A 27086-nucleotide genomic window follows, 5' to 3' on the forward strand; every position below is an offset into this window, starting at 1 on the left:
TTACGATACTAATGTCAGGCGAACAACTTTTTACAATAATCTACGTGGTTTGCATTCCAACATACACTATTTAATTTGATTATTTTTTGCGTGCCAGAATAATCTCGGAACATATCGACAGTGTTGGTACAGAAGCCTTATCATACATCCTACGTAAAGGCTACCCACAAAATTCTAATAAGAAACGATATATGAAGTTATTTCCCCTATCAATAAAAACAAAACGATGTTTTTCTTCGCGCAGCAATGAATTATCACTTCAGAAATGAAACGAACCGATCATCCATTAGCTTAAACCTTGCATCGTTCAATTTTATTTAACTTGTCCTGTTCTCATGTGTGCTCGTCTCTTTGAAAAAAAGTTCTTCCCACACATGGCCATCGTGTGTTTACCACGTCCACTTGTTCGACACGCAGGCACGCACGCGTGTCGTAGCACCTGTCATTTCTCTTTTACCGTGGGTGATACAAAGCGGCCGCTCTTCCCGTTAATTGAATGCGGTAATCCCCGTGCAACCGTCTGATACTCGGTGGGTGTTTCATTCCAAGAGCTTTATGAACTTATCCCAGGTGGTCCGTGCATCGAAGAAAATACAAGGTGCGCGAACAACACCGCGATGTGTACGATACTTCGAGACGCTAGCTCGCCTTAAAGAAAATGGGAGGAGGATGGATTTGATTGGATAATTAATGAACTACGTTACTGAATGGAGTGCGCTTATTGGTTTGTTACGCATATTGCATCGTTGACAGCCACAATGAGTACTCTTCCTCGGAGAAGTAGCTTCGGTGCCCTGATATTAACGGAACGCAAAGCGAAGAAATTTGATTGAAATGATATAAAAGAGTTTCATCGCGAGATAGAGGAAGGTGATGAGATATTTGTGGACGATGAATAAATAGTTACAGATACTATTATTTAGGTATAGAGTCGCATACAAAATTGAAACGATTCTATAGGTATTAAATCGGTAAAAAATTGGTACGAATAAAATCGATACGATCGGTGAAGAGCCATGTAACGAAATATAGAAAATTTTTGATACAGTGTTAGGGATTTTTAACCAGATAAGATAATAATGATAAATAATAACCAGATTGAAATGATACAAAATATACTTTATTGTGTAAGTAAACGAAGTAGGAACAACTTCTTTGAAAAATTAAATTCTATTTGAAGAATCGAAGAAAATTGTATCTATTCGGAAAAAAAGTGAACGGTGCTGTTTTAAAGAACGTCTAATGTTCATAAACAACGGAGATATGTTGATGTTCCCATTTGAATGATTCGCCCAGTACTCCTCGCAAGTAGAGCAAGTTTCGTTTTCACGGGATGAAATGCAAACGAGATGTTCAAAGTGTTTGAACATTCCGTTCGTGAATACATTTAAGTGCCTCGCCCTGTATAATAATTTCGCGGAATAGTACTTCTCCTTTGTGTCCAACGTGATTAAATTTGTAACCAATAATGCAAGCTATGCGCGGGAAAAGACAAAGAAAAAAGGAGCAATATTATTGCTCTCTACCGTCGTCGAACGTTAACTTTGAGGCAATTTTATGAATGGATTCATTCGTAATTGTACCGTTGCTGAGTTATGATTGAAATTAGCATAGTTAGGCGACGCTTACGGGCACTCGTGCAAGACAAAAGCACACGTGTACCGTTACAGTGTCGCATTTTTGCCAAAGTAACAATAAATTACACCCGGCAGCGTAATGATTAACGCACGGTATGATAATAGGATATAAAATACATCGCGATATGAAGAATGGTTTAATTCAACATGATTTATAGTCCGCTCGTATCGTATTCAGATCACACGGTTTATTTGACTCGAATCGTTCGGCTGACAATGGATTTGCCTTCGTTGAATTTACGTTCACGCAGACAACGATAATTATGCGAATTTCTTCGTGGAAGAACTCATTTCAATAGATTATTTAATAAAACTGCACTCGTTACTCCAGAACCGATATAAATAGTTTTTACACGTGAACAATCGAAAGTTGAGGAATTTTTGTGGCGAAATATCAATCTGATGCATTAATTTTGTTATCCGTGCTATTTGAAATATAAAGTATTATTTATATTTGAATAGTATCGCTTAGATTCTAATAGATCGGAATAAAAGGAATAAAAATATTCTTCGATGTTACGAAAGTATAAGAAATGTGGGATGAATGAAGCTTGTCCACATGCGGAACACTATTTCATATTAAATATTACTGATGATTGGTACGTACCAAGCAACATGCAATGTTTGTAAAAAATAGATAATTATTCTACTCGTACTAAGGACGAACGACTATCACACGTGTGGAAACCCTTTCCAAGATGTAAACATTGTTTTCCGAGAACTGCTACCATTATTAGAAATACCAGTACTGTTATCATTCCTTTTGTATCAGTAACAAACAGTAAATACCCTCAAATTTAATCACTGGTTAATAAATTCGTACCAACGATTGGGTATCGAACAATTACGACATTACGAGTCCAAATATTCGCATCAACAACTACACGTTTCAACTAATTTTATTTACAACCAATTGAACTGTCAACTATATAAATTTTGTACTGTACACTTCTCATAATTTGTACAACTTAAAATTACGATTAGATTGAACAGTCACATATTCACCGATGACATATTTTTTCTATAATTAATATTTCCTTACACAAACGATTATATGTCAAGAAATATTTGTTCTTTTCTTTATCACAATAATCCGATCCTAATAACTAACAAATCGATGCTAATGGTAGTTCCCAATTTCAAATTAGTTGGCGATAACGCTTAGTGTTATTCTACCGATTTGTATTAATTCTCCTGTACGTACGTATATATCGCTACTTTCGAGTCAACGTTTAAGAGTATCGTTCCTGAAGAGGATTTCGTATTCACTCGATCGATCGTACCGTAAAATTTCATTAATTTCATCGTAATTGCCATTTATCCAATTAGATGCTAGTTCTTTCGAGATCCAACCGCGTCCACATTCTCTGACAGCGGCGTGCCTCGAATCGCAGGCACGTGTTAAAACTTCGATGATCATTTTCCCGCGGGAGTCGCTAATGAGAGGAGGAAGAATCGCGCGTATGATGCGCAATTAAGGCTCGATAAACATTTATCGTGGCACGAAGACACCCGTGCGTCGTAAACACGCGGCATGCGCTTCTATCCTAAGCAACAGAATCTCGTTTGGGTCGCGTCCGTTGCATTCCACCCAGTTCGTCAGCTGAAATTCTTCCTGTCTAGATGCCGGAAGCGAAATCCGAGCGGGATCCACTCTCGCGCAATTAACGGGAGTTCCTTCGGGGGGAATATCGGCTGACGGTCGATATCTCGCGACCTCTAAGCGACTTCTCTCCTCCGCGCCGCGGAATATGTAAACAGGAAGCGAAAAGAACGTCTTACGAAATGAGATCTCGCGAGCTGCATTCGTAATGCGCGGAGCATTAAGGCGCGTTATAAATATGCAACGAATGCACACGTGTACCCGACGGGCGAAGGACTCCTGATAATGAAAAAAAATGATTAATACTTGTACGCTGGACGCTTACCTTTAACAATTGGAGAAGCCGATCGTAACGTTTTTGCGAGCTGGGATTATCGGACAGGTGCAAAAGTTTCTTCTCGAAACGGAGCCACTGTGCATATGTATACATCAATTCCCGCTTTCGAGCAACGAGATCTACTCGAGTCTACTCAAAAGGGAGGAAGCGACGATTTATCCCGCTTCTTATTTATCCTGTTACTTTCATTCGAGAATTTCACATTTTGCTGTTTACTTTATTTCTTATCAAAACGATTATTGTTGTTACTATTATTGTTATTCCACGACACGTTTTTGTAGACACTTTCGACAATGCTGCGAAATAGTATTACGAACACGAATTAGCATTCATCGGTAAAAGAAGTCGAATTTTAGAAATTTGTTAAAACACTTTCTCTTCGAGATAAATCAAGATCACCTTTAATTGTTTTTATTCTGGCACTGTAGGCGATATCGGCGTAAATTCTGATAATTCCAAAAATCAGAAAGTACAATTTTTTTTAGCTATCACTGACTATTTTTCTACGATTGGAAATAATCCGCGTAAAAATTTATAACGAGACTATAAACTTTTCTTTACATAAATGTATTTTTATCATCGTTTTATATTTGAAGATATTTAACTCGGTATTTAATTTATTGTTCGAAATTGTTTAAGAATACGAACCTCTGTTTCGATACATCGAACAGTATACGTATATGTATTTTTATTTACATTGCGACTTATCGATGATTCGATAAATATTGTAGACAAGGAAACGAACGACTTCAAGAATACTTTGTTATTTTAATTTTTTCCAATAGCAGTGTATCGTTGTTATTAAAGTGTGGAAATATTAAGGGTAGTGATAAAATTTTCTTAGCGACTTTGCTCGAGTTACTCGAAATTAAAATGTAACATAACCTATCGATAACGTTGCAAAGACACTTCCAGAGTAGGAAGCGAATTTAAAACCCGTTGAATGAATGAAAAGTTATATCCTTGTTTGTTTAATTCTTGTACTTTTGTTTTTCTCTTAAATTTTTCTATCGGGGAACCGATATCAGTATACCTATTATCTGTACTCTGCGCTATATTTGCAGTGACCTGTATTCCAGCGAGCATTGGCGAACACACCTGTCCTTGTCATAGTTAGCAAACACATCGTCTTCTTATCCAACGACTAAACAATCGATAAGGAGGTACTGCAAAACCGTCTGCGACCTACTTTCGTAATATCAACACCGAACGTTTAAACGTAAAATTTATTTAAAGTGCATGCGTTACTTCGCTAAATATACAATTCTTTTAGGCGATTTAAATAAATAAATAAATAAATTTTCTTTAACAAATACGACTTCACTTTGATTATCGATTTTAATTTTAAGTTTAAGTTTAAATGTTTCTAATTTTATAAAATTGCAAAACTAAATAATTTTATTCAATAATATGAAGCAATATGCTGGTACAAAGTACTGAAAATTCAGGAACACGCGATTGTGTAATTTGTATACACTACCGCTTTAAAGTTTTGAAACACTTAATGTTTTGAAGAAAAGACCAATACTAGACGTAGATTGTGAACTTTAACCTACTTTTGTTACCTACCATAATCATAGGATCGTTTTTAATGTTAGTTACTTAGCAAGGAAATGATTAGTTCAATAATGTGATTACTTTCGCGAGTTAAAAATATATTCAGGGTCTTCGCGGTATGTCTCGTGATCATAGCTGTGAATAGATTTTAATGTCTATTTCTTTCGATTTGTCGAGACTGAAATCCCAATCGATCGCATTCCATCAATAATGGAATAACACGATAACGAAAACTATAAGAAACCTAATCACAAGGATGCCAAAATTAGTTCGAGCAGTAATCAATAAGGCTGTAATACATCGACTAGGAAAAAATGTAAAAAATGTTTCACGTTTCAGTTAAGCTTCGTAAAACATTAGAACGTGCAATAATAAAACCATATATCCAACTTATCCCACGAGAAATCCAACGAGATAATATTCCTCGAAGTGTCTCAACGATTGCATAATTTTTCTCGTTCTTACGTGAATTGTAATAACTGTCCTAAGACTTTTGAGCGACAGTGTATACATATGTTCACGAAGGCACGCCAGATAACACGTTACAAAGTTCGCTCGTGTGTTTTCGTTACGTCATTACCGTCACAGGACGCTACGATAACAACTCTTTTCGAGCATCCGCGATAAGCGATTCCATTGTATTTCAGGTACAAACCACCGTGAAACTGTGCAACGCGAACATTCTACAAGGTAATAAACGAAATAACAGGCGGGGAAAAAATAACGATAAATTCGATAACGAAGCACCGAGACATCCAATTCCTTTTTGTTCGTCGCGAGTTCCGCGCGGTCCTTCGCATCTCGCATCGAGGGAAGGGCATTCCGTTCCTGTTCGCTACAGTTACGCTTCCCGAAAAATGAGCGAAACGAGAATTCGGTCGCGTGCAAGATACTCGGCAACCGTCACCGTTCGTGAATCGAAATCGTCGGTAGGAGCGAGACAAAGCTTGTTCGTCGTTCGTACGAGACGCTGGCAAACGAGGAACGCAGTCACGAAACAGGAAGGAGATCGAAAACGGGAGCACCTCCCGCGACACATCCTTGGTCCAGAGCCAGTCCGCGCACACCCACGTGCACCAGCGTAGCAAACACGTCGGAGATTCGGGTTTCCCGCAGGAAGGAGGAGGAAGCGAGCCACGGACGAAGAAGAAGAGGAAGAGAGGAGAGGGCAAAGGCAGCTAATGGTAATGGTAGCAAGCCAGTGTCTCTCGGGCCGCCGTCGAAGTCGGTACATATTCGCTTCTCGTCGTGTGGTCCACGTGTGCTCGCTTTTTCGGCCGAGTTCTTTTCTTTTCGGACATTTCGAGCGGTCGAGTCGTCTCGATGTCGTAACCTCGGGGAATTGACGGTTCGTCGATCGGGCCCCGACGTGTTCTTCCCCACTCGAGCGCGTTCTTTTTCTCTACCGCCATGCGCGTTCCCTCCGCGATCGCTCGACCGATCCCTACATCGTCGATGGACTCCTCGTCCCGATGAATTTCTCTCGTCGTTCCTCTGGTTCGGGGTATCGGCGAATTTCCAGAGCCGCGAGTGCGACCAGGTGAACGTCGATGAAAATCACGCGACAGCTCGGAAGATTACGCGACGAACAACCGAGTTCGGGGAACGAGATTTCCTAGATCTCGTCTTAGCCAAGGATCCGCAGGGGGACGAAAAAATCCCGATTTACGATTCGAACCTTCTTTCGGTTCCTTGTACGATTTTCCGCGTATCGTGCCAGTGCGACGAAATCGACGATGCAATCTCGGATCGCGGACAGACCAGCTCGAGTCACGGAGGAAACGAACCACTCGGTGGAATCTTGAGCGAACCAGTGATTCCGTGCTTCGTCGATACTTGGAAGACATTGGTTCGAGAGATCGAGGATGCTCGCCAGGTCGAATCCACGGTGAGACTCTCGCGCGAGATTCGCTCTAGCTGACGGTGGCTTCGATCCCGAGCGAACCAGTAATTCCGTGCTTGGTCGATTACCTGGAAGACGTCGGTTCGAGAGAACGATGATGCTCGCCAGGACGAATTCACGGTGAAATTCTCGCGCGAGATTCGCTCCAGCTGACGGAAGCTTCTTCGATCTCGAGCCGATTCCCATCGAAGCTACCGACCGAGGTCGCGTACGAACGAGCCGGTACTTCCTCTGAGCATGGGGTAGAAATGTACCTCGGAAGGTCAATCTGGACCCGGGGCGTCCTGGCCCTCGGAGTAGGGGCCCTATTTCTATTGGGATGGTGGGTCGAAGCGGACGGCGACGAGTCGGAGATCGATTCGATCGCGCGGGACTCGAACTCTCCGCTCGCGGACAGGAACTATTTCACCGTAGCCGTCGCGTGGTCAAGATCGTCGCGGACCCGAGACGAGAAAAAAGACGAACCGAGCGACGCGCAACGGGTGAGGTCGCGACGGAATCGACAAGCGTCCAACCGAGATTATTCGACCAGCGATCGAAAGACCAATCGGTACCCCGAATCCGACGCGGACCAGACGAACGCTTACTCGATCGACGCGCTCTCGATCTCGAACCACGAGGATACCGATTCGAGGGATTACGGACCGAGCGAGCGTCGGACAGAGAAACGGAGCGATTCGATCTCAACTGGACGCAACGCGGTCAACGAAGAAGCATCGTTCACGGTGTTCGAGAGGAAACGAACGAAAAGGGACGATGAAAATTGGTTTTTCAACGAGGACAGAGGGAATGGTGCGTTGAATGGTTCGGGAGTCGGTGAAAGGAGCGTCGTGAAGGAGAATTTCACGCGGAAGGTGAATGGAGAAACGATGAATGAAGTCGAGAAGAATTTCAGGCGAAGCTACTCCGTCGACGTGGATCCCAGTTTTTTTACGGCCACCGGTGAGGAACTTGGAAGCGAAATCAGAGGGGGCAAAAAGTTTACGGAGTCGGAGAACACACCGGTTCCCCTCGAACGATATTCGTACTACACGGAAGGTATCCAGGATTATCGAAACACGGAACACGAGAGGAAGGAAGATCCGTTGTTGCTTCGATCCAGGGATTCGAAACGGGAGTATCGTTTATCCCCAACGTCCTCCGGAATGCTCGATCGGGCATCGACAGTGTCGTTGAACGACGAAGAGAGAACGTCAAAGGGGGACGCGGAGTCGATCGATCCAAGTAATCTGGATTTAGAATTCTTAAACGGAACCGTGAACGATGGAGAGTATTTCGAGCGATCGCTAGACCCCAAGAAGGTGCAAGTTCCCGAGCAGAGCAACGAAGAAAGTTCGAGCAACGAACGGAACGAATCGCTTTCGAAATCCTTCGGATCCCCTCGGACCAAAGGGGGGGCCGCGTGGCGTGTTACCGGAACGCAGAATGATCGAGAGCGTTTTTTTCACGAGCCGGCTCGATCTTCCGTAAATATATTCGAAGCGTTCGGGATCCTTAAAGATCGTACGGGAGAACGGGATCGCGGACAAAAGGTCCTTGAAAGAGGAAGACGCGAGACGAGATCTCGCGATTGGTCGCCCGAGGCGGCCGATCTTTCCGTGAATTTTCGCGCGATCGAGACGGAACGCGATCGAAGCGGCGAGACGCTTCTCGCGAACGAAATAACGGATCTGGATCGTACAACCGTCGACCAAACGGAATTTGTCTCCTCGTTTCGTACCGCGAGTCGCGATGCGATCGAGGAAAGAGAATCGGGGACGACGATGGCGGATAAACGGTCGCCCGCTACGCGAGGGTTCACGGACGGAGCCAAACCCGTGAATGGACGATTCAGTTCGCGCGACGTGTCATCGACTGTTGAAAGAACGAATGGTGCCACACGTGTGGAAACAGGATCGAACGACGGTTCGTCCCTGTTGTCTCGCGTGGCTGCTTCGCAGCGCGAGAACCGAGTCGGCGTTCGCCGAAAGAGGTACACGAATTACTATTCGCCACAGTCCGTCACCCCTATGGCGTTTGTTCACATACAGCCGGCGTATCCGGTACAGGCGCCGACACCCGCGAACCGGAAGTGCGTACGGTGCATGGTTGTGTACAAACCGTGTCCTTCGCCGCCGAGACCACCGCCCAGGATCGTTCTCCCGACTTACAAGTATCAGGAGCCCGCTTCGAAGTGGCACGGACTCAAATACGGTGAGTGAGGGGGGGGGGGGGATAAATTCAAATTTATTCGAAGAAAGTAACGTTACAAATTTAGCGGAACGATTTAATTCTTTACCTAAACATTCTATCCCAAGATTCTAAATAACAACGATGAAACGCACCCATTACGTGTAAACGTGAATAAGAATATAAAAACTTCGTTAAATCTAGATACAATCTCCTTCTAAACACGGAAAGAAGGTACTTACTCGTGGGGCAGCGAACAGTGAGTCGTGAGACGCAATTCGGGGGTGATGAGTCGTAAAAATGTTTCTTCGGAGATCGTTCCAAAAGAGCCGATTTACATTCTTATTCGTACGAAATTGACGGAAGAATAGAATTTGCGACTGGATACATTGTTTACGAAGTATTGAAATATTTTCGTTCATTTTGGTAGACAGGTTTGAGGATGTCTTTTCAGGCCGTGGATTTAAATTGTCTCGTTAGAGGTGTGAAAGTGACATTGTAAGATCTACTTGGAAAATTTGATTTTTGCCGAAATTATTTCCAAATTAGTCCCATTTGGTTAATGAGGTTAATGTCTGTTGACAATAATACATCTTGGTATTATTTTGCGTCTGAACGATAAAAGAATTCTAATGTCGACAAATTTCATAAGCTAAATCCAAATTGAAGCTACGCGACATTAAATCTGTTTACTCTTTGTTTATATTTTCCATCTCTTCGAGCTGTTTCGTTACGGTTAAACTTTATAAACGTATGAACATATGAATTCGATGAACGGTATGATCAAATGCATAGTACAATTGATTTATAGTTCGAAATGAGATAAAAGTATTTGTAAACAGGAATTTGTAAATAATAATAATAATAACAATAATAATAACAATAATAATAACAATAACATAAAAATGTAATAATGTTTTTGTTACGTATAATAATTTAACATCCGTTGGAACGATATCGATTTCATTCGATACTACTGGAAGAAACAAAATGTTTTATATTCAAAGATTGTCGATATGAATCAAAATATTGTTATATTTAAAATTTTTGTTTTCTGAAAACAACATTCGTACTATAGAAAAAAATAATTATCGTACGATATTTTGGTTAAAAATATTTTAGAACGTGATCTCAACAAAAATTGGGTTTCGGGTATATCTGTTGGGGCTGGTTCATTGAAATCGGCCAATAATTAGATTTGTATACGCGTGCACGAGCCAAAAATACAAATATATATTCGATAAATAAATAAATACATAATAAATGCACCGAACTAATCAACGATACAAAGAATAACGATAAGATTATTTTATTATTACGAAAACTACATAGGATAAAATATACATGGTAAAACTCAAATGTAAAAATGCAATTCACTTAACGATTCGTATTTAATTTTCTTTACGCGCATTGGTTCCGTGCAGACATTTGATCCAGTTAATTTAATTCAAATTTATTCGAAGAGAGTAACGTTACAAATTTCGCGGAACGATTTAATCCTTTACAAAACATTCTATACCAAGATTCTAAATAACAACGATGAAACGCACCCATTACGTGTAAACGTAAATAAGAATATAAAAACTTCGTTAAATCTAGAAACAATCTCCTTCTAAACACGGAAAGAAGGTACTTACTCGTGACTGGGCGGAGAAAATCGCGTGTACGACGTTCCTCGGGGAACTCCCGGTAACCAGACCCTAATTACGCTTTTTCCTAGGTCGGAAGGGGGTCGCGAAATTCGTTGAACGTATAAAACATCGCTAGAGCATCCCCCATCGTTGATTGCAATTTATGGCCGCGCGGTTTATTCCTAGAAAAAGCACGTCGACGAAACACCGCTCGGTTAATGAGCCGCATCCGAAGCTCCTCAACTTCTCCGCGGAGGACGAAGGTCGAATCACCGATCGACCTAACACGACAGTGCGCTCGGTTCAACTTCCGTTTTCTTGTCTAGCGTCGAAAGCGCCGCAAACGAGCGATACGTTCGGTACAACGAGGGAATCTCGTTCGATCGTGACAGTGCTCGTCAATCCTGGTAACCTCGTGTCCGATGATTCGATCTTTTCAATGAAACGACTCTCTTTCCCGCGAGACAAAGCTCGAATAAAGGTTTCCTCGCTATCGTTTCACTTATCAAGTGAAATAACATTTCTAAAGAACTTAGTGGAAGTGGAATACACAGAAATTCTATAATATATATTATACTACGTTTACGTTTCAAATTTATCGTAAATACATTCTTTCATTTTGATTGGAATGGAATATCACGAATAATTCAGATTGGATTCAATCGACGAAAGAAAATGGAATTAATTATTATACGTTGTTTCCTCGTTAATTATTTCCAATCGGTCGCGTTCTTCGTTTCTGTTCTACCTGTACAATCCACCTTTAAAAAACATTCTTTCGGTTGGAAGAAAATTTTCTCTCGTAGAAAACGACTTTCGTGTTTGTACATACAGAAAGTCTTTGAGGTTAGAGTACTCAGTGTTATTTATGTCTACAAGCGATGGTTTTGTTTTATATCACGAATATCGCGAATAATTCAGATTGGATTCAATCGACGAAAGAAAATAGAATCAATTATTATACGTTGTTTCCTCGTTAATTATTTCCAATCGGTCGCGTTCTTCGTTTCTGTTCTACCTGTACAATCCACCTTTAAAAAATATTCTTTCGGTTGGAAGAAAATTTTCTCTCGTAGAAAACGACTTTCGTGTTTGTACATACAGAAAGTCTTTGAGGTTAGAGTACTCAGTGTTATTTATGTCTACAAGCGATGGTTTTGTTTTATATCACGAATATCGCGAATAATTCAGATTGGATTCAATCGACGAAAGGAAATAGAATTAATTATTGTATGTTGTTTACGTGACACGAAAGATATATAATTACGATGATAGCACAAAGGTATTAACAGAAATCGAATAAGTAGCGAGAAGGAACGTCTAAGCGAAGGTTGGAAGAACGTTTCCGTGCAAGGCATTTACGTAGGCACGTACGTCGATCCATTGAAAAACGACGGAGAAACTAAAAATATCGGCATATCAACGTGCCGGCAGATGTACGCGTGCATTCGCACGCAGAAAAGTGCGTGATGCCGTAGCGAAAGTTCGTGATGGGATGGGGTTAAGAACGAGTAGGGATGGGATTAAGAGTATCGCAAGTAGTACCGAAACATTATAAAAATGTTCGCTCTGACCTTCTCCACGAGAATTCTATAATTTGTAACGTTTACGTTCTGTTTTATATTATCGTAACTGTTTTTAATTCGAGATCACCTCGTACCAACGTGTCGTACATGGTTGACTTGGTATTTTTGATGAATAAATGGAAAAAAATTTTCTTGAGAAGAAACAGTTTTTAATCGTAATATTTATACTTTTAAAACAAATAGTTCCGTAAACATTTATTCCTTCGAAAACAAGGAAGCTATTAAGGTGGTCAAGATAAACAAACTACCTTGCACATGAGTGTATTTTGATAATTGCACGCAAGATAAATTTATCCCAATCATAAAATCCGTTTCAGATCCATTATGAATTAAAAAAGCGTGTTTAATATTATATTTGCATTTGTACAAAAATATTGGTGACAAAAAAATACAATATAACGGAACGACACAAAACAGTAAATCGGTGTTAGTATAGCAGTTGGTTTCAAATGTTTCAAGCGAATTAACAAATCGTTTCTTTCTTCCCGTATTTGCACAATTTTACAGTGACTTCGAAACCGATTTGAATTTTCCTAGCTCCTCGTTAACTACCGACATCATCGTTATTAAAATATTTTTACACCCTAACATTACTCGAGTAGTTTTTTAGTCGCGTTACACGAACACCATTAAGAATTTCCATTAATTATAGCACGAATGCGGTTAATGACCGGTATCAATCACAAGAACGTATAACATAATCGGGTCGAACTCGATCCTCCGTTATCGTGCGTGGAAATGCTCGTCCAGGGTGGCCCTGATGTGGATCTTGCTCCTTGTAGCGCGTCTTTTAATTGACACCATCCCTATCAGCCAATATCCATTAAATTTTCCATACAGATCGATGTAACGATGCTATTGATAGCTGGGTATTCCAAATTTTGTAAAAGAAGACAGCTGTTGCAAATATAGTGCTTCCAACTACAAAGTTGCGATACAACGTTGACTACTTTCGTGCGTTTTTCAAGTACTAATTTGTGGTAAATTTTTATACATCGTTACAATTATTACAATTAACAAATATTACAGTTAAACGAAACACTTATTTGTCCACTATGGTATAACGATTTTTGTTAATTTCTTTCAAGCATGGATTCCAAAAAGAAATTATAATTTAAATTGAATTAATATAATTATTCGTATTGTGCGATACAGTGATTTTTATTGTCGACATTCTACTTGATATAAACATCTCAGTATTGCACTGTACGAACAATTATAACATTAGTTTTAAACCTTACGTTTTATATTTTAATGTAAATATTGTTAAATCAGTGTTGCAGTTGTTTATACTACGCGATATTACGATGTAAATGATTAATACTTTCTAATGAGTCACCGTAATATTTAAATAACCTAAAAAGATAAATAATGGATTATACATAGACGACGAAATTGTTATTTTCTATGTTTCTTTGAACCTTGCGACAATTTTTTGTTCCTCTTCAAAGATAACGTACTTTAATTTGTAACGAAACTCTAGATATAAAAAAATTATTAACACGCGTATAAATATATACGTGATACAATGTTAATAATTTTCGGTCTATGTTCTTTGTGTACGGAACTCTCAATATACTCGTAAATATTAAAACTGATTTAAATCCATGTACACTGTAAAACTTTTAATCTACTTTCTGTAGTTTTTAATCGACATTCTGGATTTTTTAGATATTTATTTTTAGTAGATTTTAAAATCGATCTAGATATTTACATATCGCGATACAACTCTCATCGACTCCTTTGTCTTCGAGTTTTTTAAATCCATGTACACTGTAAAACTTTTAATCCACTTTCTGTAGTCTTTAATCAACTTTCTGGATTTTTCAGATATTTATTTTTAGTAGATTTTAATATCTAAAATATCACGATTCATCGACTCCTTTGTCTTTGAGTTTTTGACACACCTGTTCATAATTAAAAAGTAACATTCTCTATCGATCGTTCTCGTTCAAATTTGTTTAAGCTACCATCGTGTAACAGATATTGCAATTAATTGTGTAGTACGCTAGAAAGTCTTCGATCTATCTTCTTTGACTACCGAGATTTGAGATACTATCTTGTAATAGATATTGAGATTGATGCTGTTATTTGTACTTCATGATAGAGTACGACACGGTGTAGCCGTGCAGTTACCTAAGGAAGATCTATAATTAAATACGTTGTGGTTGCTTTAGTAAATTAAAATTGCAAAACTATTCGTTCGAACGGTTCTGTCTTTGAACGAAGTAATGTAGTCGTAGGCTTATTTTGCGACTGGAATAAGAATGTAACTGTTACTGTGGACGTGATTTTAGAAAGGAATAAAATTGAACGAGCAATTTTTTCAAGTCACTTCTGCTTATGAAGGTCTTTTTAGCCGGTTTTCATTTTGTACACGAGTAATCTATTAAGATCCAAATCGTTACTTTTTTCAAATTTATATTTATTATTCGTAAAGTCATACGATATTTCGTGCAAATTAATTTTAATACCAGTAAAGTAATTCTTTTCTGCTGTACAATAGGTTTCAAGAAACTAATTATTATATTTTACTTTACTACATACACTGAATTTTTACATTTGTTTTATCATATATGTACACTTATACATACGACAACTATAAATTTCTTTATTTCCATTAATGTTATAATATCAAGGATTCATCTTCTGATACTTCTTCCAGTTTTCTAATATCTTCTCCTAAAACTTAATATTTAATTCCAATACTCACATCCAACAACTTACGCGAAGTCCCGCACGAAACTATCATGCAAGTTTAATACAACGTTTTTACTTCACAAAGTTTCCATAAAAACGTTCATCCATCTGAGCCAAATTATTTTCATCGAACGATCTTTAAAACCAGATCAATCTATTCTATAAAATCGTTTAAATTCACTAACCCAAACGTAACGCAGTGCTCTTGAAAGTAAAGCCAAGTTAAAGATCGAGAGTTTAAGTATCCATTGTGAAAAACGATGACGCAAGAATCTACTTAAAAAAATCGGTCCTATCTCAAAGGAAGCCGGTAATACTATATCTACGCAAAAAAAGATCACAAGTGTTATCGTCCGAACTAGACATAACCTTCAAGTTTTCAACTATTATATTTCTACCTGAGGAAGACTGCAATGAGACAGACATTGCGGAGGGTCGTTCAGTTTTGCGTAAACGAAAATCCCCGATGCAAACACGATCGTTATTCAAGATGATGGCGAGTACGCGCGGAACCATGCTTAGATCGCTAATTGTGGATCGCGCGGGAAAAGTATCGGTGTCGCCGTGGATTGAATCACAGGTCTACGACCACAGACTACGTGGCCGTGTGAATTGCGCGAAGATCCATAGTCGTGCGTGGCCAGACGCATCAAGGGTGGCCATCCACGTGCACTGGCCTTCGAGAAAGGCCTCATAACGCGCTCTTTATTAGCGCACCGTGCACACACCTTTATTAACATTCCGATCGGCGACGATGTGTAGCCGGTCGATACGAGGATGCACCGAAGATCGGCTGGTGTTTAGAGTTTCATGCTGGTTGGTTATCGATGACGACGAGAGACGAATCGCTGAATACTGGCGTAGAGGTTAACAATCGACAACATTATTGGTAGCATCACGTCACCGATCGATGGAAAATATTTTACATCGGAGTCGCAAGTCACAAGTCTGAAGAATATTATTCAACCTGTTGGCAACTTGGAATATGAATGAAGTTCAAGAAGGTGAGGCCACGATCTGATGTAGCGATTTCTGGATAAAATCGAACTTGGAATAGATAAATGCGTGGAAGTAAAAAGATCCTGGAATATCGGAGATTCCTAATCGTTGAAACGTTTAAAAATCAATCGTGAATTGCTCGGAGAATATTGATCCAATAAAGGAAAGAAAATTAATCCGAAAGAAGCGTCGGTTTAAGTATAAACGTATTCTAAATGTTTCTTCGGTGAACAAAGTAAAGGAGAAACATCGATCTAAGGAAGAGGAAATAAATATTTGTTTAAAACAAAAATTATTTATACATCGTGTGAAAAAGTTACGTAAGCTTATTTAGAAAAAATTGTTGACTAGGAATAATTTTCTCGAATTTTAATTTTGTTTCAACGGAAGATTAAGAAACTATTATTTGTGGCAAAAGTGGAAAGTAGAGTTTTTGATTGAAAAGGAAAAGAATGTCAGAGTACGTCTTTAATATTTATCGACGAAGAGTAAAATTGAAAAAACCAAAAGAACAATACTATCGTTTACAATTTAATATTTCTTATTTCCACGTAACTACATAATCTTAGTTAAATTACATTCTGTGGTTTACCAAACAAGAAAATCGTGTGAATTTTCTCTTGTCACGCTGGGAAACCGCAGCTTCGTTGATTACACCGTTGAAAGTCGTCGGGTAATAGCTATGGTTCTACAACGAGACTCACGAAACTAGTAAATATGAGATTATGTTTCGTTTCATCTCATCTTAAATAATGAATACGACCAACAAATAAAATAAATTTTCAGGCGAGGGGATTCGTTTTCGAATAAGGTTTCAAGGTTTAGAAGTACCGAGATTAAATTACACAGATTGTTCGTAAATTGTAAATTGGGTAAACCTTGAAAGCGATACAAGTGAGTCGAATAAATATTTCCGTGAGTATAAAAATTAAGAATAAAACAACTAGATTCTTTGCTATTCGTCTTTGACCGTTTTTGGCATTTTGCAAAGAATATACAATAGTTTGAAGAAGTTTCTGTACATCATACTTTGTTTCTTTTTGGACAGTATATTGAAGAAACACAACGTGTATAAACAAAAAATTTTGTAATATCTCATTAACCTATGTTTCATTTACTGGTATAATAAATATAATGAATAGTCAATTATTCGTTTCCAAGAAAATAAATAGTATTAGTGTCGAAAAGGTCTCCGTAGCCTACAACATAAAATAACTAAAATTGTCACCTTTTTATTTTTAGCGATTACTCGATCCTCCTTTCATTTTAATAATTCTCTCGTTCGTTTTTGCACGATAAAAATTAATTTTGCGGCAAGAGGTTCAATATTATTCCATTCAGTCCTTATTGCATTTTCCAACTTTTCTTTGTCTTTTACGACACAATGTTTTTTCAAACGACTTTTTCGTTTTTCCCATTGTTTTATGAGCTATGAGTGTGATCGAGCGAAAGTATGAAGCCGTTTTGGAACGTTGTATAACAACCATTCATTTTTTCACCGAGTATATTTAAAATCGTTATCATGTTAAAATATAAGCCACCCTCCAAGATGTAATTCTTTCGCATTTTCTTTTTAAATTGTCCAGGTAATCGAAACAATTAAATTTACTCTCGTCATTAAACAGAACAGAATTGCAAATATTCAATTGTTTATCTACATGTGTTTTTGCAAACTACATTCGTCGCTGTTTATTTACATTATATATGTTCATTATAGCCGACACTTATAATAATATTTCGTATCGTTTAAAGTGTGACTATTATATTATAATTGTTCTAACTCATTTGAACTAACTATGGTGCACTTGTTCTTTATCTTTACGTATTTTTTCTTAAAATGCTACACTTGCGGCAATTCTATTTTTACAAGCTTTTCTATCTTGACATCGATCTATTATGCACTAAATTGTGAAATGAGATTTCTTAATTATTGTTCCTGTTTGTTTCAATGAGTGTCCTTCTTTTCTTAAATTAATTACTAATGTATACATTGCAATTGGTATTTTCATTGCGTTTTTTATATTTTCAAAACTTGACTGTCTTTGATGCTCGCTAATACGAAAGTAAAATGGAAAACACATTTGAAATACGCACTAACTTTATTTGTTTATATTACTTTAAGATTCTTTGTAAAGTACGGAAACTTAATATTTGGCCCCAGACGTTCGTAGAATAAATTTCAATTTTATACCTCTAAGAAACTAACAATCGTATCATTACTCTTTCTGTATTACCAACTATCAAATACACGTCAGTAATAAAAAATATTATATGAATTCATCTCTGATCCATTATAGATTTATTTCTAAAATAATACAGAATGAAAGAAGTGTGATTGCATTGTATAGAAACTTTTTGGTGCTTCTGTAGTAATTCATGAAAAGATACAATTTTTTTCATTTGGGATTAAACCCATTCGTTTTATTATTTTACAAGACTCGTACAAATACTCAAATAATATAAGTACCGAATTAAACGAAATGAAACAATTACTCGTTAAAACTGCTCTCTTGCTTCTAAATATTTTATCATATGCGCTTATATGTTTGAACGGTCGATTCCAGTATTACAGTTTTTATGAATGACTATTCTATTGTCATAATTTTATTTAATTAATATCAATTTATTTTATTCGCCAGAAGCAATTGTATACGAAGTTGGACAAATCATCGTGCACAAGTTGAGTTACGCCACACTTATTTATTTTGTCGAACCAGTTCTAATTCTTTACTAAAAATATCTCAATTTCGCATTTAAATAGAATGTAAATGGATCAAGTATCTTTTGTACCGGCTCTGAACGTAACTACAAGTACCATTTACTTTTATTTCGTCTCACCTCCGAGAAATTTGACTTACTTACCTACGTTGACGTTATTTCTTGTCCCTTTTTCGTGAGTTCTACGTGCCCCTAAATTCTTGTCTCCTTTCTTCAAATCATACTGTAACCGTACGCCACCCATTACTTCGGCCATGGCGCGACATTATCATACATAAATTTATTAATAAAAATCAAAACATCGTATCTCTAAAATCTCGAGAGTAACTATCGAACACCTCGTTAGTTACCTTGCCGATAACTAACAGCTGGCCATCTTCATTTATCGACGTATCCAGTGAAACATTGGTACACGATAAAATATTACAAGACGTACCAGTAACAGCTGTTCATCCCCGTCTTCATTTATCGACACACCCAATGGAATATTACTTGAACGTAATAAAACACTGTTACCAGTACGTTATTCCCCCTTCTCGAAAGTCGTCCCGATTCGCGGATAACACGGAACACGAAACAACTCGAACGAAACAGATGCCGCAACCGGAAAGAAAAATCTCCACAAACACGTGCCCTCGTTACGTGCTTCTCCCGATTACGTATTATCGAGTAACCTGATTTTCTAACGGTACTCTCGTTCGCAAGACAGATTTAAAAGAAGCCAAATCATCGTGCCACGGTAGGTTTCGATCCTTCCGCGAACAGCGTTCTTCGCAACGATGCAACGCGTCAAACGCGCGGGCACCCACGATAAAAGTAATTTACAACGATACTACGACTACCTTGAACCTTTCACCCCAGCCGGTTCCGTTTGCTCTTATTTTACGCAGTAACTCATCGCCAGTTTGCTCAAACCGTGCACGCACACATCAAAGGTGTCCGTCTTCTCCTCTTATTTCCACCCCGGCCGCGTTTCTCGCGCACGAGATCCTTCCTCGCGGTATTTCATCGCTTCCTCCTGTAACCTTTTCAGCGAGACGGACCGCCCCGTGCAACAGGTACAACGGGACTCTTGTGAAAATGTGATTTACGGCTTGATTAACCAGTCGGGCGGCGGCGGCGGCGGCGGCGGCGGCGGCGGCGGCGCCGGAGCTCGTGCTTTCTCCTCGCGCGCCGGGACACGCAGATTTGTCAGAAGCCTCGGAAACACTCTGTAAAACGCGCCGAAACATTCACTTCCGCGGTACGCTGGCCGCAAGCTCGCGAAAATTCCGACATTCCACGAGGTATGCGTATCGTTCAAGGGTTGCTTCGAGGAATCGAGAATTGATGCCTCTCTTGCCAATTAAAATTCACAAAGACGAACGCGTCGGAATAGTTCTCGACGAAACGAATACGGTTCAACGCGTTCACGGTCCGCGCTCCGTAAGCGCGAATACCGCTCGAACGTGCAGGACAATCTATCGTTTCTCATAGCAATATTCTACGTTCTTTTCCAAACGATCTGTATTATTATTCCTGCAATGTATCTACATTTTTTAGTCTCGACGAAGCTTGGATATTTGTCGGGTGGAAACTATCCTGGAATAAGATTTCGTTTATTGTGTTGTTTGTTAAAAAAGAAATAGAGAGTAGGTTTAGGTAACTTTTTCGCATGAAATTTAATTTTTTTCGAGGTTCGTTGAAAGGTTTTTGGATTTTTAAGGTTTACGAGTAAGAGATATAGTATCGGTCGTAGAAATTGCACTATTAGAAACTCAGTTTGTCGAGTACACATACTCGGTTACTGCTCGCGCAAGAGTTAAACCAAAAACATGGATAAGTTTCAAGGTGGTGTACTTTCTATGATCACTATTGTATATAGATGTTACGAAATCGAGAGAAAAAAAAGGAAAACATAATTATCCATAATTTAGAGGCACGTGTACGTGGCTACTCTTTGCAGAAATTCCACATTAATCGTAACAAAACAGTACGCTGTTACGTATACACGAACCGTGTTGTCATTTGCACCATAACTGCGACTCGACTTTATAAAAGTTAAATCAGGTTCAGACCGTCTTTACTTATTTATTTATTCGTTTGTTTGAACTCGTCAAACTCTTTTAAATATATAAATAGCACCGAAGTTATTAGACATAGTTGTACAAGTTGTCGTTTTAAAGAAACTGCAAGTTCTAAAAACAGAAATCAGGATAATTGAGGTAATTGTTCGTAAGATTCTAAATACGAGATATACGGCGGCAATACACAGTTGGAATAATTTGGAATTTGTTGGCTGTGCAATTAATTTAAAACAAAAATCATTCCTTCGAAACCACAACTATTCTGCTTACTTTCGAACGTTTGGTACTAAATTTAGCCACGGTTTAATTGTAATTACGGGGCAAAGATTTATGTATCTTGAAGGCAATTCGTATCACTCTTGTTAACACTTTTTCTTCTCTAACAACAGTTGGACGTGACAGGCTGTATTACGCTTGCTTTAATTTAGTTATACAGGTTTAAGAGTGTGAACGAAGTGTCTAGACGGAGAACTGTGTAATTTGTGCAATAGCGAGAAGAGAAATAATAGCATGATTCAGACTGCTTGTAGAGGGTGTCCAATGAAATGGGAATATATTCTATCTCTGTAAATAAATGTGTAAAAGAAATTATGCTATGAAATTGTATAATACTATAAGTACTAAGCTTTCTATAATTCTACTGCGTATTTATGTGCCCGAGGTTAAAAGTACAATTATTCTTTGCTTTTAATTTTTTAAGAGATACAATTCTTTACCTTCGACGAAAAAGCATCAGGAAGTATTTATCAGGAGGAAATCACTAATGTTAGAATTTATTTCGATAGACAGCATTCTATTTTTTTCTTAGAAATAAAATTCTAACTAGGTACAAGTTATAAACGTAGCTTGACTCTGAGTGAACGTGCAATGTTAGCAGACGTCTTCGTTTATAATAAAAAGAATCGAATAATCATCGATATCGTGCAAAAAGCCTAACCTAACGCTAATAGATCACGATCGGTAACATCGGAATCAAGAAACATAGTCGACAGAAGCAAGAGTCAGAGATAATATACCGTGTTAGAATACCCACGCGCTTGTAAATACTTATAAATCAAACACACTTATATAAATTTATCAACGAGTCAACGTACGGAACCAGCAATAGTAAGTACTAATTGTAAGACGCACTGTTCCAAATCAAAATAAATAAATCAAATAATTGTATCACTCTGCAAGGGAACCGATACTCCGAAAACTATACAATAGGAGCTAAATATAGTATTCAACAAAACTATCAATGTATCGCACTGTTGATGATATTGTATATTTAATACAGAATATTATTACCAAACGTTAACTTTACGCAACACGAAGGTTTGGCAATATATAACACTTTATTAATCACGAGCCATAAAATCATTTTTAGCAATATGCACACTATTATTTCTTAAGATCTTGATATCATAAGTCATTGAACGTATCTTGATGTATATAATTACATTATAAAATACCTACGGTACTCTAAAAATTAGTATGAAACATAGATGTTTTTGAATTAATCTTGAAAATAATCTTGGAAACAATTGCTATCATCTGATTCACCTTCTCGAATCGTGCGTTTTTTTTCAAACGCAATAAGAATGCAATCGACACTCAGCATTCGAAACAAAATTAATCTTTGAATGTAAAATTGTACAAGATTTTAATATCTTTTATGCTAAGATAATATTTAAAGAGCGAAGACTGTGGTATTTTGCCTGGCAAATGGAGTAACGACAACTGAAACAGTTACGGGTCATAAATGACCCAACGGTACCGACCACGAGTTAATATTAGGTTTAATCGCATCGATCTTTCAGTAAGCATGATTTTTTTATTCATTTCGAGCAGCATAAGGTATTCGATACTTCGCAATTAATATTATGTTACGCGTGTTCAACAACCAGTCTAGTTTTCTGCTGTTGGAATTCGATGTTCTTGTAAAATACAACACCATAATTTACAGTTTGATATATCGTTCGACAGTCTTGCATTACGCTAAGAATGTAACATTGATTTGCGATCGAAAGCCCTGGTAACGGTAACAGCTGTTTTCATGCGGTAGTAGCGGTTTTCGCGTTATAGATGATTAGGTGTTACGCTAATGCGCGATTAACCCGGGGAAAATGCAATTTATCATGCTTTCGCTGGAAACGTCGAATCGAAATTACTTGGCACATTAGCAATTCAATCGAATCGATATTGCTTGCGCGTGTATCATTTCAAGTAGTGACAGGTATTATTTGTTTGTGTTTGAAATAATGTCTCCGGAGCTGTACCAATGAAGTTGTACCTACCTTGTTAACCGCTGTCACGAGATACGAGATTATTATAACACCGAAAAAGAGAATTAATACATCTTTAATTGAATATTTAGTAACGCATTTTTAAATTACTACTTACCGTTGATAGGCATTCGGTAAATGGTTCTCACGATGAAAATACATTCATCGCTCGCAAAAAAATTATTGTTTGTCGTTTCTATTCATCATCTATTATTCGAGAAAAATAGACTAAATCTCTAATTTATATATTATTATTATTCCAATAATTATTTTGGTGAAATTTTACACAACTAACTAATCCATGGTAAAAATTCTTCGTATCGAAAAATGTATTAGTAATGGATAAACGTCTGCATGCTTTCTGTTATGGGAATAGAAATTTGCCCCTCGTTATTAATAGTATCTAATATGTAGCGATACTACTTGAAACTTATCTCAATTGTTATTACGAAATATCCATTAAGTGGTATTAGAACCTTTATTCGTATTCTGTTTTCATATTGTATAATAATACATCTCTACAGTACTGTAAATTAATTAATACTGCGTTTGAATATCTAATTATCTAAATACTATCACTATTAGCCGACAAATATAATAGTAGATTGTTTTTAAAAAATTATTTCAAACGCATTCTTCTATCTATAACATTGATATCAACTATGAACAAAAGAATCGCATTTCTTCGATAAATATTCTTATCTCCAAACAATGGAACAGAATCTTTTCCAACAAAACGCAATACGACTTCGAAGCGAAACCGCACGCGTATCGCTAAAACGAAATGAAAAATTATATACTTTACATTATAAAATTATGCAAGTATCATCAATGGATTGGTGTACTTGTCCAACCGTGGATTTGTTCGGACTATTTTTAATTATACGTTATAAAAGAAAAATGATAAAAGCATTCAGCTGCATATAATTAGAAGCATTAGATTAAAATCGCATTTAAATCCATTTTCAGCGGGAAAATTTCAACGATCCGTCGGTAATATTGTCGCAAATATAGTAACTCCAGTAGGTTAGGTTATAAAACAACAATACACTGAACCTCGTCTCTTCACCTCGCATATTGTACAATGTGTACATTATGTTTTCTCATCTCATATATTTTCATCGGCGACGAATAAAATAGTTAATTAAGACTAAGTGAAGGAAATAAAAAAGTATCGAAAGATATACGAATTTCAATTTTCATTGACGGATAAAATTCGATCCCGTTTGCGGGTCTTATCGTTCTTAATCAGGACCGGTCGCTTACGCTAAGTAAACATAAACCCGGAGGGTAGGGTGGGGGTGGATTTCGTTAGTAAAATCCGATATGAAAACTGTCGCTAGAAAGCCGGACTAACCGTATCCCTGATCACCCTCTCGTTCTCTCTCGAAAGCGGTTCCCAGCGGATTGTGACCGATCGACGTATCAGCGGAGCGAAAATAGCGCGCGACGAACGAGCTATTTATACAAGAATGACTTCAATGTAAAAAGCGTCGAACGAACAACAACGTTGAGAAAGAAGAGGGAGCAGACGACGCGCACGAAAGTCGTGCAACGACGTAAGGATAAAAGAAAGAAAATACGAGGCGCTTGGAGGTTCCTCGCAGGCATCGCTCGTTTTCCTGGCGAGCGGCACGCTCGCAGGATACAATGCATCGGGTGAGGCGTTGCAACGACGCAATGCGCCCGCGGCGATGCAACGCAACTCCGTCGCGGCAGCTTTGAACTGCTCGACCAGCAACCTATAGGTATATATCTCGCGGTATCTCCGGCAGTCGTGTCCGGCCAAACACGAGAAGGCGAATTTCCTTCCGTCGTTTCGCCCCTCTCTTCTGTTCGTGAATTCGCGGTTCCCCTTTTGCAATTCGACGCCGAGATCGATACGATTCGAATTGCACACACACCGTGTCGGTGTTGTTGCGTCGGGGTTCTTCCCCTAATGCGACGATTTGCATTTTGTATACTTCTTTACTCTCCCTTTTACTCCCTTTAAGAAACAGAGAATTTCTGGAATTGAGATTTACACACAGATGAAAAGGTGTGTCGCGTTTATTTGAATTCGTTCGAAATTGTTCGTTTAAACGGAGCAAATGAATTTTTCTCAATCCAAAGAAGTCTAGTCGATTAAAAATCAAGTCGCTCTTACGGATATTGGTTGATCAAATTTCGCATTCTCGATTATACTGGATTATTAAAGAAAGCCAAGTGAACGCTTTTAAAATGCGTGTATCGCAAATGATACGACACGAAAAGAAAAAATTACGAAAATGGATGCAACATATTTGTATGATTTTCTTATATCGAAACTTAAAAATGGAGGTATTCGTATATTATATGAGGCATTTAATCAAACATGGAATTAACCGCTACAATTGTGATTAAATATTCGTAATTGAAATTTTCAATTATATAATACAGCAAAATCGGGAAATTGTTAAAACCTGAAGAAGTTAAAATGGCGTAAAAATAATATACCGTTATAATTGTTACACCTCGATGATCATTGTATCGTTAGAAATAGGCGGTTGATTTTGTTTATGGATAAGTTATCCATATTTTGTACATGACAAATTTTCTTTCACGCCTTTCTTAAATATAAACCCATTGACAACGTTAGTTTTTAATTTACATCCTTATTTTCTTCGAACAATCATCGTAACTTGTAATTGTCACTGCAATCGTTCTCTTTTAAGTATTACATTATTATATTCGTAATATAGAAATATTATTTCGTCGGAATCTGTCGTACTTCGATAAGTCCGTATCAGTGGCGTTTTGTCGAAAAAAATTGTTATCGTCTTTAAAACAACCAAGGACGCTTTTAATCGGAATCTTAACCATCCAACTCATCGACGATGCATCGCATAAATCTTCCTCTTTCTATTATACATCTCCGCTTCTCATAATGCAAAATATTCTCGGAATTGTACTATAGCGCTGACATTTATAATTATGTAAATCAGCTTCGATTGAGCGGGAGAAATCGTGTTCCCCTGGGTCGCGTTTCTCGTTTTATCTCTTACGCCGGGCGTGTTGCGTTCTTTTTCCTTCCGGAAAGAATGAATGGAGGCACGCGTGTTATTTCGTATCTGGCGTCGCGATCGCGTGGTAAATTTCGCCACTAATAACGTTACTTAAATTCCCCGTAGAAGCCGGACACGTCTTAATATATCTTAATCACCTTGTTTATAAATACTTCCATCGTACGGGCACAATGCACCCAGACCACGTAATACAATGGTCGTGATCGAAGACAGAGATGGAAGACTAGAACTCACTAACGGTACCCGCATACCTGCAAATCTATTTTTCTTTTCAATATTGCAAAGGGCCGATGTTTTATCATCGCGTTGCGTGCATCGAAATCGTACCTTTGCTTTGTGCCTTTGAATAACGATTCAAGCCTTCGAATCGTTTTCTTTACTTATTTCTCTGGTTTAAATACTTTTGCAAGTTACTAATTGCGTCCATTTAATCCCTTACTATACACGAGTGTTTAAAATAGAAGGAAGTCCATGTAGACAACTCAATGAACGTTTAATTGTATTTTACATTACGTACAGGCTTAAGTTGAAAACGCTCTTTGGAATAACTTTTCAAATTTTAGAAGAACGCTAAAGAAAACTTTATATTTAGGACTTTCGTACACTACCAGAGTTTCTTTATTTGTTATTCAAAGTATCTACGTATTTCTCTCAATTTCTCTTATCGCTTCTATAGTAAAATCGTTCTCTCGTATTACACCGTACAAACGGGCAAGATTCGTAACTGAATAAAAATGTTGACCAACGAGTCAAAAATAAACAATAAAATTTCATTAACCGTTCGAACGAACATGGTCGATAAATATTGGTTACATACCGGTTCGATTCGTCAACCTTTGTTCGAGAATTTTCTTGTTCGATCTTGATAA

General features: G+C 38.0%; 1 protein-coding gene across 1 annotated transcript in view; it reads left to right on the forward strand.

The window, feature by feature from the left end:
* Positions 1-6360: 6360 nt before the first annotated feature.
* The window catches only part of LOC143152169 (laminin subunit alpha-1-like), a 104049-nt gene continuing 83323 nt past the window's right edge, over positions 6361-27086 (forward strand). The window contains exon 1 of the mRNA XM_076321978.1: positions 6361-9230. Within this exon, the coding sequence (XP_076178093.1) occupies positions 7286-9230 (1945 nt within the window). The 5' untranslated portion in view covers positions 6361-7285. The remainder of the gene's footprint in view (positions 9231-27086) is intronic.

The sequence above is a fragment of the Ptiloglossa arizonensis genome, chromosome 10, assembly GCF_051014685.1.
Source record: "Ptiloglossa arizonensis isolate GNS036 chromosome 10, iyPtiAriz1_principal, whole genome shotgun sequence".
NCBI classification, from domain to species: Eukaryota; Metazoa; Arthropoda; class Insecta; order Hymenoptera; family Colletidae; genus Ptiloglossa; species Ptiloglossa arizonensis.